The 13,334-nt window shown below is 42.0% G+C and overlaps 1 protein-coding gene across 1 annotated transcript; it reads right to left on the bottom strand.

Annotated features, from left to right (window-relative positions):
* Positions 1-1,503: 1,503 nt before the first annotated feature.
* Positions 1,504-11,245, bottom strand: CDO1 (cysteine dioxygenase type 1). The gene is made up of 5 exons (XM_032206540.1): positions 10,960-11,245; positions 9,094-9,171; positions 6,998-7,155; positions 4,253-4,422; positions 1,504-1,926 (listed from the first exon to the last, which is right to left on the bottom strand). The coding sequence occupies exons 1-5, from the start codon at positions 11,136-11,138 to the stop codon at positions 1,897-1,899; spliced, it is 615 nt and encodes a 204-aa protein (XP_032062431.1). The 5' UTR covers positions 11,139-11,245; the 3' UTR covers positions 1,504-1,896.
* Between the last annotated feature and the right edge of the window lie 2,089 nt (positions 11,246-13,334).

Here is a 13,334-nt window from a genome sequence, read left to right as displayed (position 1 = left end):
TTGCCCTTTAATTTTACCTAGTAAGCAAAACTGTGGTGCTCCAAACCCAACTGGACAGAGCCACAGCTACCTGCTCTAGATAACCCTGCATTAGCAGGGTTACTGGTTGACACAGCCTCCACTGGTGCCTGCCAGCATCACTTGTTTCTGATGCTGTGACATCCTCACAGCAATCTGAGTGGTGTCAAATTAAAAAGCTAAAGCCCAACACCTGGCTTGACAAGATTTTCCAGGAACTGATTCATAGTGAATGAGAAACAAACATGCTAAATTTTAAGGCATGCCAGACCCCAGAAAAAAATCACAGTAGATTATTTATGCTCACGGTGTCAGTGCTCTTAAAGTTGCTTCCAGTTTGGGGCCCTTGTCCCCTTGACCCCCACTTTGGCATAGCCTCCAGGTCCACCTCAGGCAGAAAATCCCTGCTTACTACTGATGATTCCCCCTGTTCTTTTGCCTTTAGGTCCAGTTTGTCTTTCATTTCTCTTCATCTGTTCCTTAGATACCCTTTCTCTCCCCTGACAAAGCACCTATAGCTTTCCCATGGGCTTTCAGAATACCTGCAGCTCAAAGTTAGTTTAATTTAAACACAGTGACACTGCTTAAACATTGTTTGGAAATCTGAAGGAGCCTTTCTGAAAACAGGAAAACAGGGTCTCATCAAGCAAATATTGTATTTGCTGGGCTGGTCAAGATGGAGGGAAATATGAGACTCATCTAAAAGGGGTAATGTTAGAACTTATATTGCTTATTGAGCAATAAGCAGTTACCTCAGAGACTAACAGACTTTCTACAGATTCTTTGTCTTACGTACTAGTTGTGTTAAGTGAACAGGACAGCCTCAGTGAGGGTGATTTCACTTATTTTCATGCATTTAATTAGAATTAACTCTTTTTTTCAAGGTGGTGCTTTCCTTTAACTAAAACTTGAGGATATTACAAAGCATCAGTGAACTCAATGGCAAATCTCCCATTAACTTTATTGGGATCAGGATTCTTTGAATATTTGAAATACTTCTGACTTTCTAAAGCCTTTTCTGAAAGCTTATTGCTTGGAAAATACTTTGATGTTCAGGAGCAATGTGAATATTAGTAAAGTGTGATGAATATCTTAGTTACCAAGAAAAAAAGGCTGAAAACTTTGAAATTTATGCACAAATCCAGTTTTATTTCAGTTACCTGAAAGGACTTCAGTAGCTATACAGAACACTTTGGAAACTGGACATTAGATGCATTGTTTGATTAGTTTTATTAAAATCCCAAGTTTCTGCCCAATCAGTTTTGAAAATCATTGTATATGAAGCATTTCACTGCTCTCATTTAAAACAAGATCTGACAAATGAAATTGTAAAAAAAAAAAAAAAAAAAAAAAAAAAAAAAAAAAAGGTAAAAAATGCACAAAACTAACAAAATGGCCTAGAGCATTAAAACCTAGAAGACAATAATAAAAATCTGCTGTTAGTTGTATCTAGTGTGCTACCCATAGGTACAAATGACTGGAAGCTTTGAAGTTTGTGTGTTTATTAAGTACACTGAGAGCATACATACATGTAGGCCTATTAAGTAGTGTCAGATATTTAAAAACCTTATTTCTGATATTCTCCGTGTGGTTTCAGAAGCAAAATTAAAAGGAGGCTAGAATCAGAAAACAAACTACTTAATTCTGACTTGGCAATAGCCTAAGGAAAGGCATCTAACCTCTGAAGTAGTTGACAGCACTAGTTAGCCTAGTGCCCATGATCACCATTCACTCAGGGAACGGGGTTTGCTGGAAGCTGCCCTAGTGTAGGTCTATGTACAAGGTATAGAAAGAGATGGCTGCCGGCCTGAGCCATGCAAGTCTTCTGTCCCCAGTTCAACATTCAGCAGGTCTTGTGCAAACATGTGCTGGCGCTTCTCAGTTGTTCTCCTGTGGCACTGCCGTTGCCTGAAAGGGAAGAGGAAAGGTTGCTTCTTTAAGAAAAGAGGCAGAGACCGTGCTTCATGTGTTCTGCACGGGATTTATAGTCAGGGTAGCTCAGCATCTTACAAGACTTGCTGTATTTCTTTTCAGTACAGCTTGCAAGACATTCCCCATGTTTTACAGAGGGTACTATGCATCTGGCAAAATCAACCTCCCCATCCATTGGCTCTGATCATGACCATGAGACAGCTGAGGAGAACATCCTCCTACTGGCTGCCTTTTCTCCCCAAGGTCACATTGGTCTGACTGAAACTGGAACTCCAGCCTGAAAGGCAGACTTCAGCAAGGAACCTCCTTCCCCAGCAAAATCTCTGGTAGCAAGAACTTCTGATGTGCACCCATAGCAAAACCAGCCTTTCCTCAGTGAGCTTTTGCATCAGTATACTTATGGTTTGTACCTGGACTGTGCAGTCACTTCCACGGACAAGGCCTCGGTAACATATCTACTTATTATTTTAGCTATTAGGCCTATCTAATTTTTTTAAGTCTTTACTGCAGAACTAGTTAATTAAGACTTCAGTGTGGTCAGAAGCCACCAGGGATTTACCTTAGTGTTTTTCTTGCAGAAAATCGTAAGGCAAATGGGAAGCAATGAATGTTTGGTTAGGCAGATATTCTCACTAGTAAAAGATATGCACATGTGCTTCACATTACTCTCTGTGCATTTTTAACTTATAGCTCTCTGCCTTTGTATGTACTTTTGAGATCTAGTAAGCAGAAGAAAGCCTGAGTTTCCAGCGAGCTTTCCAGAAACCCTCACCCAGACCAGAAGGTTTTTGTAGTCTGAAGTCATTTCAGACAGCTGGATGGCCCCGGCCAGCCACCACTTTTTCACTGGAATTCCATTTACAGGAATTCATGAAAGAGACCCAGTGATTAAGATTTACCTCTATCCTGTAAGCCAGATCCAATTTCCCACAAAAGGTACCAATGTTGCCAGTTGGTTACAGATCAAGAGTGTAAAAACTGTCCAAGTCAAAATATCTAGTTTCACTTGTTATCTTACATTTTTCATATTCAATAAGCACTTAAAATGAAAAGGAAGCAAGCAAATACTGCATTCTCATGTGAATTTTGCTAAACAGTTTTCCACGTTCATTTTCCTTTAAAATCTGAAGGATAAATTCAAGTTTACTCTCTCAAAGAGCTTTCAAACTTGGGAAGGTTAAAGTTGGTGTTTCAGCTGTTTGGTAAGGTAACCATTTAATGTGACAAGCTTCAAAGAAATAATTACATTGTCCTGTCAATTATATAAAACTTTAACAGGATTTTACTAAAGGCTCACTCCATGAAACTCCTGCGTACTGAATTTCTGGCTTCAGTGAAAGGTGAAAGTGTTCTGTACCTAAGAAAAAACAGTCTTTGAAACTCTGGATGGCTGACCAGCAAGAATTTATCTTTTCACCCCTCATTAATAGTTTAGTTTTCCAATGCATGGAAGAGTGCCAAAAAGAGCCCTATTATGCTCTCCCAGATATCCTAGCTTGGTACCTACCCCAAAGCTGATTTTAAGATTTTTGTTCTACCTAAGTAGAATCTTGTGTTGTTTCTCAAGAATGCAGACAACAGACAACCAGCCTACTCTCTTTAAAAGCCTATCTTTCCATTTCAAAGGTTCAATTTTAAGGAATCACATTAAATTTATTAAAAATTCTTCCGTTCACAGTAAGTTATGAGATTTAAAAAAAAAAACAGACTTGAAACTTGATGCTTTTTGGCAGAACAGTCTAGGCAGGAAATGTTACACATGACTTAAGTTGGCTAAAACAATCTGTCTGCTTCACTGTTTTCCATTGACTAGGTTGTATTTACCATCATCTGCTGTCTGAAGACACTCAACTAACAGCCAAATTCTCATTTCTCAGCACAGAACTGATCTGCTGATCAAGGAGAGGAAGGCTATTCCAACCCTCACAAAACCTGACTGAGTCCACAGGCAAGGAAAAAGAGGGTGGTGAGCAGAGCAGCCAAATCCAGTGTCATGATACACGGTAAGTTTTCAGCCTCAGTTTTCCCATTTATAAAACACATGGTTGCGTTACTGTCCTTTCTCATGAAGCAGAGTACTGCATACCAGGGAAGTGCTAACAGACAAATTGAGTACTATTTGGAAATAGGCTTCATGCTGATGTCATACCTGAATGCCCCAGGAACTCCTGCCTGTTGCAGGCAGCATCCCCAGAGCCACCGCTCTGATAAACGAAGGCAGGAGTGCAGCCCCTCAGCCCCATCCCCACATGTGGCAGAGTTCAGTCAAGGGCTGAAGGGCTGTGTGCCATCTCCTACTTACACAGAGAGTTCGTTCTCCAAACTGGCTGTAGAAGGTCATCTTGACTTTGTGCTTGTGTCCAGTCCTCTGGTCAAAGGTGTTGCAGCTGTCGAAGGGTGGGCTGTACAAATGCAGGCTGACGGCAGACTCTGTGTGGCTTATGTTCTCCACACGGTGCAGGCCAATGGAGTCTACACAAGAGAGGGCATGAAACAAGAAGTTGCATTAACAGGAAGATTTAATGAGATCTCAGATACCTGGAAAAAATGCCATCCAAACTTAAATTCATGAGCCAGCCAGTTAGGCATACCTGCATTTTTATGGGCACTGCATAACTCAGTACAGGGAATTTGGATGCTGGTGCCCATCACAGGTTCCTAAATACTTCAGATTACTTTACTGCCTTCTGTACCTCCTAGAACACTGGATTATCTGCTACAGGTTAAAGGCCAAAAGAAATCCAGAGAAGCCTAAGGAAGATCATACTATCACTTATTTTCAAGCTATCATTTCCAAAGAAGCTTGAGGTTATTTACTTTCCTAGGAGATACCATTGTTCTAGGTATTCTAGAAGCAGGGAAGTTAGATTTTCTAAAATATATAGCAAGAAATTTTACAGGGCAGAAGTTTTTGTATTATTAATCATTTTAACAACAATTATTTAACAATTTAATATTGTTAAATTAAGTACAGTAACAAGGGTATCAGGCATAGTAACAGACAGCTACTTGTATTTAGGGCATGGACTCAAGGGGAAAAATGTAGTTGTCTTCTGTTGCTGGCATCTGTTTAGTAATTAATCCTTCCAGTTTATTAGTTTAGAGAAGAACAGGCTTCTCATTTGTCTGATCTTTTGACTAAGGTGACAAATTACTAGTGACTGGCATACTTCCAACCTTAGCTGACTAGCAGGCATAACTGAATTTGTAATAAAATACAGCACTGTCTATTTGTGTGGCTGCTAATGAAGTAATGGTGTTTGCTGGGACACTGGAGTAGAAACCAAACTGTTAGGTGAAAATGTAAGGTATGAAGAACCATATCCATGCAACAAACCATTTCCATTCTACACTAGAATTTTTGAGTTACTTAGAAGAGACCTTGAATTTAAATTTATGACCCTGCTGTAAAAACAGCTCAGCCTTTGTACTTGCACTAATATGTTATATAATACCTAGACTCATATTGTGCAATGTAGTCATGATACTCTGAGAATCGTAAGTGCACTCTTAACTCTGATACATTTCAAGTGTAAGCCCCAAGTGCCATTAATATAGTTTATCTAAATAGAGGATGTGGTAGAAGGAAGTCCTAATTCTATGCTCATGCAATGGGAGACCCAAATAAACCCAGCTGAGTGGGCTTTAACCTTAAAAGTAAAGTACAACAGTAACCAAGAAGCACACAACAGAAACATGAAGGTCACTGTTGAAGTAGTTAAAGCAATTAACATACCATCAGTATTTTTCTTCTACTGGTTTTACCTTTTTTTCTTTTTTTTTTTTTTAAACTCACCTATCAGTTAGGAAACATGGCAGAGATCCAAACTGCCTCAGAGAATTAGATAGTAAATTTGTTTTAAGTAACTGAGAAAGTTTGGATAAGATGAACATAGGCTATAATTGCTTGCATGGGAAAGAACCACACAGTGAGGGAAACTTAAATGATTGTAAGAACCCGTGGCCCAGGTGTGGGAGTACCACGTCCTTCAGCAGACATGACAAGCTCCTTTTTGCATTTCCTGTCCTATGTTTTTTTTTTTTTTTTTTTTCAGTTAACATAGTATATCTTCAACAAAGGTCTGCAGACTGCTACTCAGGCTTCCTCCACACCATCACCCTGGCTTAATCCATTATCCGACATGAAGCTCCCTTGGGGAGTTCCAGGGCTCAGTCCTGCAACATGTGTGCTCCAGTTTTTGAATCATAATCTTAAAGGCAGATGGTCCCTTTCTCCAGCATTTTGCCATTGTTCTGCGGTACTCATTACTCTTCAACATGATATATAATATCTTGCATAGGGTCAGAATGTTATGCCCAGCTGGCAACTTCCAGATGGCCTCCAGAAGATCACAACATGGTGATAGCTAAGAATATACGTAATGGGACAGCTCCAGGTACCTAGGCAACCTTACTGGTAGAGACTTAGCTGTCTCTCAGCATCTGTGGGAAGAGGCATTTGCTTTGTAGATTGAAATGCTCAAGCTTATCCATTTTTGCTGACACTGCACTTCAGCACCGTACTCTTCTGTTGATTTGGACAAAACTAACACTGAGCATCAGGGCCTTTGCTTGTTCTGTTTATTCCATAGACAGCTTTTGTATTTTTTTCCCCTAGGATTTCCACAACTGTCCAAAAGGATTATTTATCTGAGAAGAAGAAAAAAAAGCAGCAATTAAACTATTTGATTCCCTTATTTCTCAGTAAATACTATTTAAGCTGTAAGTTTACTAGCAATTTCAAGTAGTTATTTGCAGCACAGTGCTGAAGGCTGTTTGGTGTAAAGGAGCTATCTGGAATGTTTAAGTATTGAGCAATTGTTGCAATGTCTCATGAGAGAGTTAATGGACTTGTTTTTTGTTTTACTGAGCATAAATGTGGGGTTTGTGCAGAAGCAAAAGAGCCCAGTTCTTTAACAACCATGCAAAACACCATTAGCAAGATACTGTTAGAGATAGGAGACTATTTGGAGAGCATACAAACACTTTTCTTTGGAGTAAGACTCAGGGATGGGTAGCTGTGAAACAAACTATTAGAAGAGCTTACCATTAATATAGGCACATTGATTTTCCCTCAAAACTCGCTCTGATTTCTTAGTCATTTCACCATTTCCTTTTTTCTCAGGCCATTCAAACAGCGTCTCCTTTAGATTTCCTTGGAGGATCTTCATAAAGCAGTGTGAATCAGTGTGATCATGGATGCTGCTATATATGTGAAAAGAATAACCTAACTCAGTATGATATGCATATCTAATTTAAGTACAGAAAACAGAACAGATGGCGTAGCATACAGTATCTGGATGTAGCCCTACAATGATATGCTATTGCATATGGATCATGCATAAGAGTCTTAGGAAACAAAACAAAACAAAACAAAAAACAGAGTGACTATGATAGGCCTACTTTAAAATGCTACATTGGAAATATATCTGGGTAAACTTACATACAGCAGAACTTTGGGAAAAGTCAGATTTTGGTCAACTTTGGACCTTACCAAAGAAAGCCTGGAGGAGGACAGAAAAAAAGCTTCAGAACACTAATTCTTGTGGGCCAAGAAACAAAATGTTGCTCTCTGAAGTGACCACAGGCAGAGGCCAGTATAATGTTGCAAATATATCTAGTATTTCCAGAGCCACCATATTCCCCTCCAAAACAGAGGAAAAAACAATTACTTCCGATTAATTTATATGGACTCTTTACTGGTGGAATACACAGGCATTTGCTGAATATAGAAAATACTGTACCTCTGACTCTAAGTACAACCATCGATAAATACAATTTCACTGCAGTGGCAGTGAATAAACAGCAGGATCTATCATGATCTGTATGTTTCTTTCATCTGTCTCCTTGCTCAGAGGTATGCTTTAATTGCTACATTTAGAGACATATTCAGTAGATACACAGTTGGGTTTTGGCTTTATTTTTATTTAAAATAGAAAACTAACTGTTAGAGCAGTCAATAGGATTAAGACAAAGGGAGAGCTGTCTACTCATTGGGTTTGTGGAGGAAAGGGGAATTTGGCCCTCCCTTTGGTACAGTGCTAACAAGTTTCAATCAAAAACTTGGTACTTGTACATTACTGTTTTCAATAAACAAATGTCAAAGTTTCCCTGTAAAACGAGATGCCAAGAGAGCAGAGCTTGCTTCAGGCATAGAACAGTTCACAAATGCCACGTTGTCATGGTCCTTCTACAAGCCATGAGAACAATCTGATCCTACCCATGTAGGAAGCAAAAAACCAGCTTGTGGTCTCAATCTAGCTCTAGCAAATACTCATCCAACCCAAACATAGTTTGACATAAATTACAGTCTTTGTGGGAATAGCCCAGAAGGAATAGAGGTGGTGGGCTGGGTTCCTACATCTCTCTGGGTATAACTCCATGGCATTCCCTAGAGAACACCATAAATGCTCAGAATGTATTCTCAATTAAAACAAATAATAAAAACATCCCAGCAGCTCCTTAGGGTTTCTATTTATATCCAAGGACAATCAGAAAACCTGCAAGTTTTGTTATTCCGTACTGTGCTTTAGCCAACATCTTGCAAAAGACACTCCAAGATCCTGCCCTCACGTTTGTAGGACTACTCAGTCCAGGGTACGGTGTCCAGGGTATGGTCTGCATGCACAACTCTGGAGGCACACCAGCAGCATGGTCTGCTTTGAGAGAGGTGGGATGCCTGAACCTAGAACCACAGTTCTAACCCCAACCTAGTTTTTTTGTCATGTCACAGAGGTTGGATTTCAACATGAGAGAATGAGGACTGTTTAAACTGAACCAGGTCCTGCTTCCACAACAAAGTGAGGAACTCTGAGAACCAGCAGGGTCTGACCAACCTGCCCTGCCCAGAGGACCCACAGTGTCTCTGGGATTAAAAATTTCCTCCAACAGAAGGAGCACACGATTTGGCCAGAGCATTTTTAAATGCTCTAAAAATGACTGTGAGAGACAACATTGCCAAAAAAAATAAACCAAGTATTCAGGTCTTCTGTACCAAAGGAACACTTAGGAGTTCTGTACTGCTTAGTTACCAGACATTTTCTAATAGCTCAGGTAGAGCTGATTGTTTTTCCTCTTACATGACAGTGAAAGATATGGTAGCTTTATATCTGTTTGCTAAAACCATAATCTTTGGATACGAACCTGCCATGCCCTTCACCCCAGCACAAGATCATTAAGTTGAACTTTCCATTTCCATTGTCCACAAGATTTCTTGTATACCTGAAATACAAAGTGTTTGCTTTTTACTGTACTGATATGCCTATAAAATACAAAACTATATAAACATTGTTGTGAAGGAAGGTTGTGACTATAATATAAACATTTTTTTTTTTTTTTTTTTTTCCCTTTCTCTTGAAAGCCAAGTTTTCCTTGGAAAAAAGTGAAATTGGACTTTTAAGCTGTTGTTGTGAAAGTACTTTTTCTGGGAAGAAAAAAAACTGGACATAGTTAATATTTGACAGTCTTATTGCAATTGAATTACATAAATGATCAGAGTTTGGGAACTGCGAGTCCAAGCTTAGAGTGGTAGACAGGATCAAATCAAAATAGTTATTGAATGAAGTCACTCCAGCAGCTGGCTTATAATTAGAAACAGAGGACTGCAATGAAAAAAAAAAAAAAAAAAAAAAAAAAAAAAAAGGAAAGAAAAGAAAAGAAAAATACATAGTTACATTCTTCTACAGCTCTTTTTGGATATTCTTGGCTTTCTTTGTGTTACACAGCACTCATTTGTACTAGGTCAAAAAAGAAAAGATGTCAGGCTTTCCATACATGGTACTCCTTTCCCTAAAAGTTCTACATCTTGTACTGTAGCCTTTTGGTGTGGATAAAATACCTGTGGTGAAATTTCTGCCAGCATCTGCTTCTAAACAAAGTGTATCATAGCAGATTTTCTTAAAAACATTAAGCCTTCTAGAGGCTTTTCCGGCTTTGCTTCTGTGGCTTGAAAACGTTTTGTGTTAATAGCCACCTCTTAGGTTTGATTCCTTGTGCCCCCTGAAAGCCTCTCCTGAGCTGTCGCTTGCCTCTTGTTGAGAAGCTCCCTGGAGAAGGGCCTGGGATTTTGCTCTAAGCATTCCTCTCCATACAGGGGCTCTAATCACAATGAACCACAGAGCCATTTTGGTTGGAAAAGACCTCTAAGATCAACCTTCAACCTAGCACTGCCTACCGAACTGGGGCTTGGGCTTCTGGCTGCTATGGTGCAAATAACCCACCGGGACCTCCTGCTTTTGCTTTAGCTTCAGTCACGATTATCAGGGCTTACTTTGCCAAGCAAATCAAATATCTAAGCTCATGCAGGACACCTCGTTCCTGTCTCAAAGATGCAAGCACAGGCACATAGAAAGTGCACTGATGCCAACTGATATTTATTTATTTATTTATTTATTTTAAATTAGGTTCTTCATAAGGCTGTAATCGATAGGATGCTTGCAGCAAAGTAGGTTTGTACCCATATGCTGCCTCTTACTGCATCCACAGTCTGTCTGCAGATGTATTTCTTGCATGCTGTCAGAACATAAGCAGTCAATGCTGGCACTTGACCCAACTTCTCAAACGCTGCTATTTCAGCTCAGCCGGCCAACACCAAGGCTGCCGTGCACACTTCCCATGTTACCACACACATTTTTCCACCCCCTCTCTACTTCGCTTCCCACTCCCTGCCACAATTTCGCCATCGGATCCCACCGGAGATAGACCCGGCCAGAGGCGGCCAGGAGAGTCGCAGCAGCAGGATGATGCTCGTAGGATAGCGGGGTCAGGAGAGGCTCGCCCGTCCCGGAGGATCCTGCCGGACCCCTCGCCTTCACACCGGGGCTGGGGGCGCAGCGGGAGCGCCCCGGAGCCTCCGGGGAAGCACCGCCAAGCCCCCGCCCGGGCTGCCCCGGCCCCGGCTGCGCTCGGGGCCGCCTCCCCCTGAGCGCCACAGCCTCGGGGGTCCCGGGGCAGCCCCCCTCGGCTGCCCCGTGCCCGTGCCCGTGCCCGGGCGGCGGAGCGGCTCCGTACCGGTACTGGTCGAACTTGGCGTACTGCAGCCACTCCTCGGGGTTGCTCTCGTAGGACTCCATCAGCGCCTGCACCTCCTCCACGCTGACTTTGTCCTCGGCGAAAAGCCGGTGCAGGATGCGCACCAGCTCCTCCAGGCTCCGCGCCTTCCACATCTCCGTCTGCACCGGCTGCTCCATCGCCGGCTGCTGCTGCTGCCACCCCCACCACACCCCCGGCCGGCCCCCGCCGCTCGCCTTTATGCGCCGGGAGGCACGGCGGGAGCCACCACCGCCCCGCCGGGCGGGCGGGACCGCGGCCGGCCGTGCCCAGCCCTTGGCCGGGGACAGCGACCGGCAGGACGGCCGCTGGGGTGTGGTGCCGGGCAGCAGGCGGCGGGGGAGGCTGCCGGGGGGCGGCCTGGTCCTGTATATCCGGGGGGACAGACAGCCCCCGCAGCCCAGCACCCGCTGCGGGGAGAGTGTGGGCTTCAGGCTGGGTCTGGATGTTGTGGGGGTCTCTCGTCCTCACGAGTTTGGGCCACTGAATTCACCGTATGCTGTAGAACTGACTGTAAAACAGCATTTTTTTTTCCACTCAAAATGCACCCCAAAGCCACCGTTCTTTTTGCTCCCTTCTCCCTCCCCCCCAAAAAAAGGCTTCAGCTGCTCAGGCCTGCCTGATGGTTGTGAGGTGGTAAGCAGGCAGATCAGCACTGTGAAACCTGCAGTAGCTTTCAAGGTGCTCACAGTACTTGCACACGTCCTTAGAATCACAGAGTCATAGAGTAATTAAGGTTGGAAAAGACCTCCATGATCATCTGGTCCAACCATCCCCCAAACACCACTATCACACTCTAAACCATGTCCCTAAGCACCACATCCAACCTCTCCTTAAACACCCCCAGGGAAGTTACTCCACCACCTCCTAAGGCAACCCATTCCAATGCCTGACTTAGAGGAACTGACATCCAGTGTGCCTGGTTTTTCTCTTTCTGACCTGTGCATCCAGTAGCTGCAAGAAAAAAAAAGTCCCACTAATGTCATCGCTGCAACTTGAGAGTCTGGATGGATTTCTGCAGTTAGAGAGACATCAGCATGGCTTTACATGGGTCAGGGATCTAACACATTGGAGTGAAACATGGTTGAATGTACTGAATAGGTACAGTCACTGATCTGTCCCAAACCTTCTCTGGCACACAGAAAGCAGACTTCCCCTCATTGCTACTCTTTTAGAAAGTTGTGTTGGTAGGCATGTGGGAGACGGAGAACTATGCTGACTTCAATCAGACTTTTAGAGATCTGAAAGAACCTAAGATCACTCTGAATTTATGCAATGCAATCAGGATACCCTGGAAACAATAACAGCAGCCATCGTGCCGTTAAAAAACATCCAGTCTTTATGGGAGAGCAACCCATAAAGAACAGAGACATCACTCCCTTGCTAACTTACTTATTCTACCTCAGTATTAAGAACAACTGCCTCATTTGCTAATGGAATTTTAGCTATGGGTTGGTGTCAAAAGACTATAAAAGGCAAGTAAGTGGCACTTTTTTAGAGTACTTGCTCAAGTATTTCCACTTGGGCACCATTAAAACTGCTGTAGGTTGTGAAGAATTCAAAATAGTGGTCGAAATGGCCAGTGCCATTTATCTGAAAGGTAGAATTCACACTATCTTAGTCAGAAGGAATAAAATACCTTACACAAATAAGCTGCTGTAAGGATCACCGGAGCAATGCTTCATTGGGTTGTGAAATGAGTGATGAGATATACATGTATTCCCCCCCACACAAAACAAACAAACAAAAAAAAAAAACAAAAAAAAAAAACACAACACACCCACCAAATATGATTTATTCTGATATTCCCAAGATCTGATATAAATTATTTTCCAGGAGTTACAATGTCTCTTTGCTTATTTACAAACCTATATGTTTGGTGATGTTCTGTTGTTTAAATCCAGGAAAAAACACACGGTGCTTCTGCTGCCAAAGTCAGAAACTTCAGAACTTTGATTCCTTTGCCATAATGGTGATGTGATCATTAGTGATTACTTTACATACTGCTAGCAAGAGCAAAGGGCACTTCATATATCCTGTGTTACAACTAGTGGATCAGTCTGGATCTGCTTACTGCAGTTTCAAATATGTACTGCTGTTGACTATAGCTCACTTATAATGCTGTACCCATGACCTTGTCAAAGTTTTTCCTTTAACTCAGTTACAAAGACTTAAACTTCTCTAGTAGTAATAGAAAGCCTTATACTTCTGTTTGCTCCTATTCAAAACTACTCACACATATTTTAATTTTGTGAGAACAAAACATTACATTCAACATTACATTTTGAGCCTGAAAACTTCTGTAGGAGTTCATTATTTGTTTGCATGAAACTCAT

The sequence above is a fragment of the Aythya fuligula genome, chromosome Z (genome assembly GCF_009819795.1).
Source record: "Aythya fuligula isolate bAytFul2 chromosome Z, bAytFul2.pri, whole genome shotgun sequence".
Classification (NCBI taxonomy): Eukaryota; Metazoa; Chordata; class Aves; order Anseriformes; family Anatidae; genus Aythya; species Aythya fuligula.
The sequence above is the reverse complement of the archived record's forward strand: the minus strand, read 5'-3'. Positions and strand labels throughout refer to the sequence as shown.

Excerpts from the sequence above, each read along its gene's own strand:
- CDO1 (XM_032206540.1), bottom strand. The coding sequence starts at position 11,138 with ATGGAGCAGCCGGTGCAGACGGAGATGTGGAAGGCGCGGAGCCTGGAG. Across the intron at positions 7,156-9,093 it reads TGGGGTGAAGGGCATGGCAG|CAGCATCCATGATCACACTG; the intron begins GTTCGTATCCAA and ends TCACATATATAG. Across the intron at positions 4,423-6,997 it reads TCAATGTGCCTATATTAATG|ACTCCATTGGCCTGCACCGT; the intron begins GTAAGCTCTTCT and ends TCTCTTGTGTAG.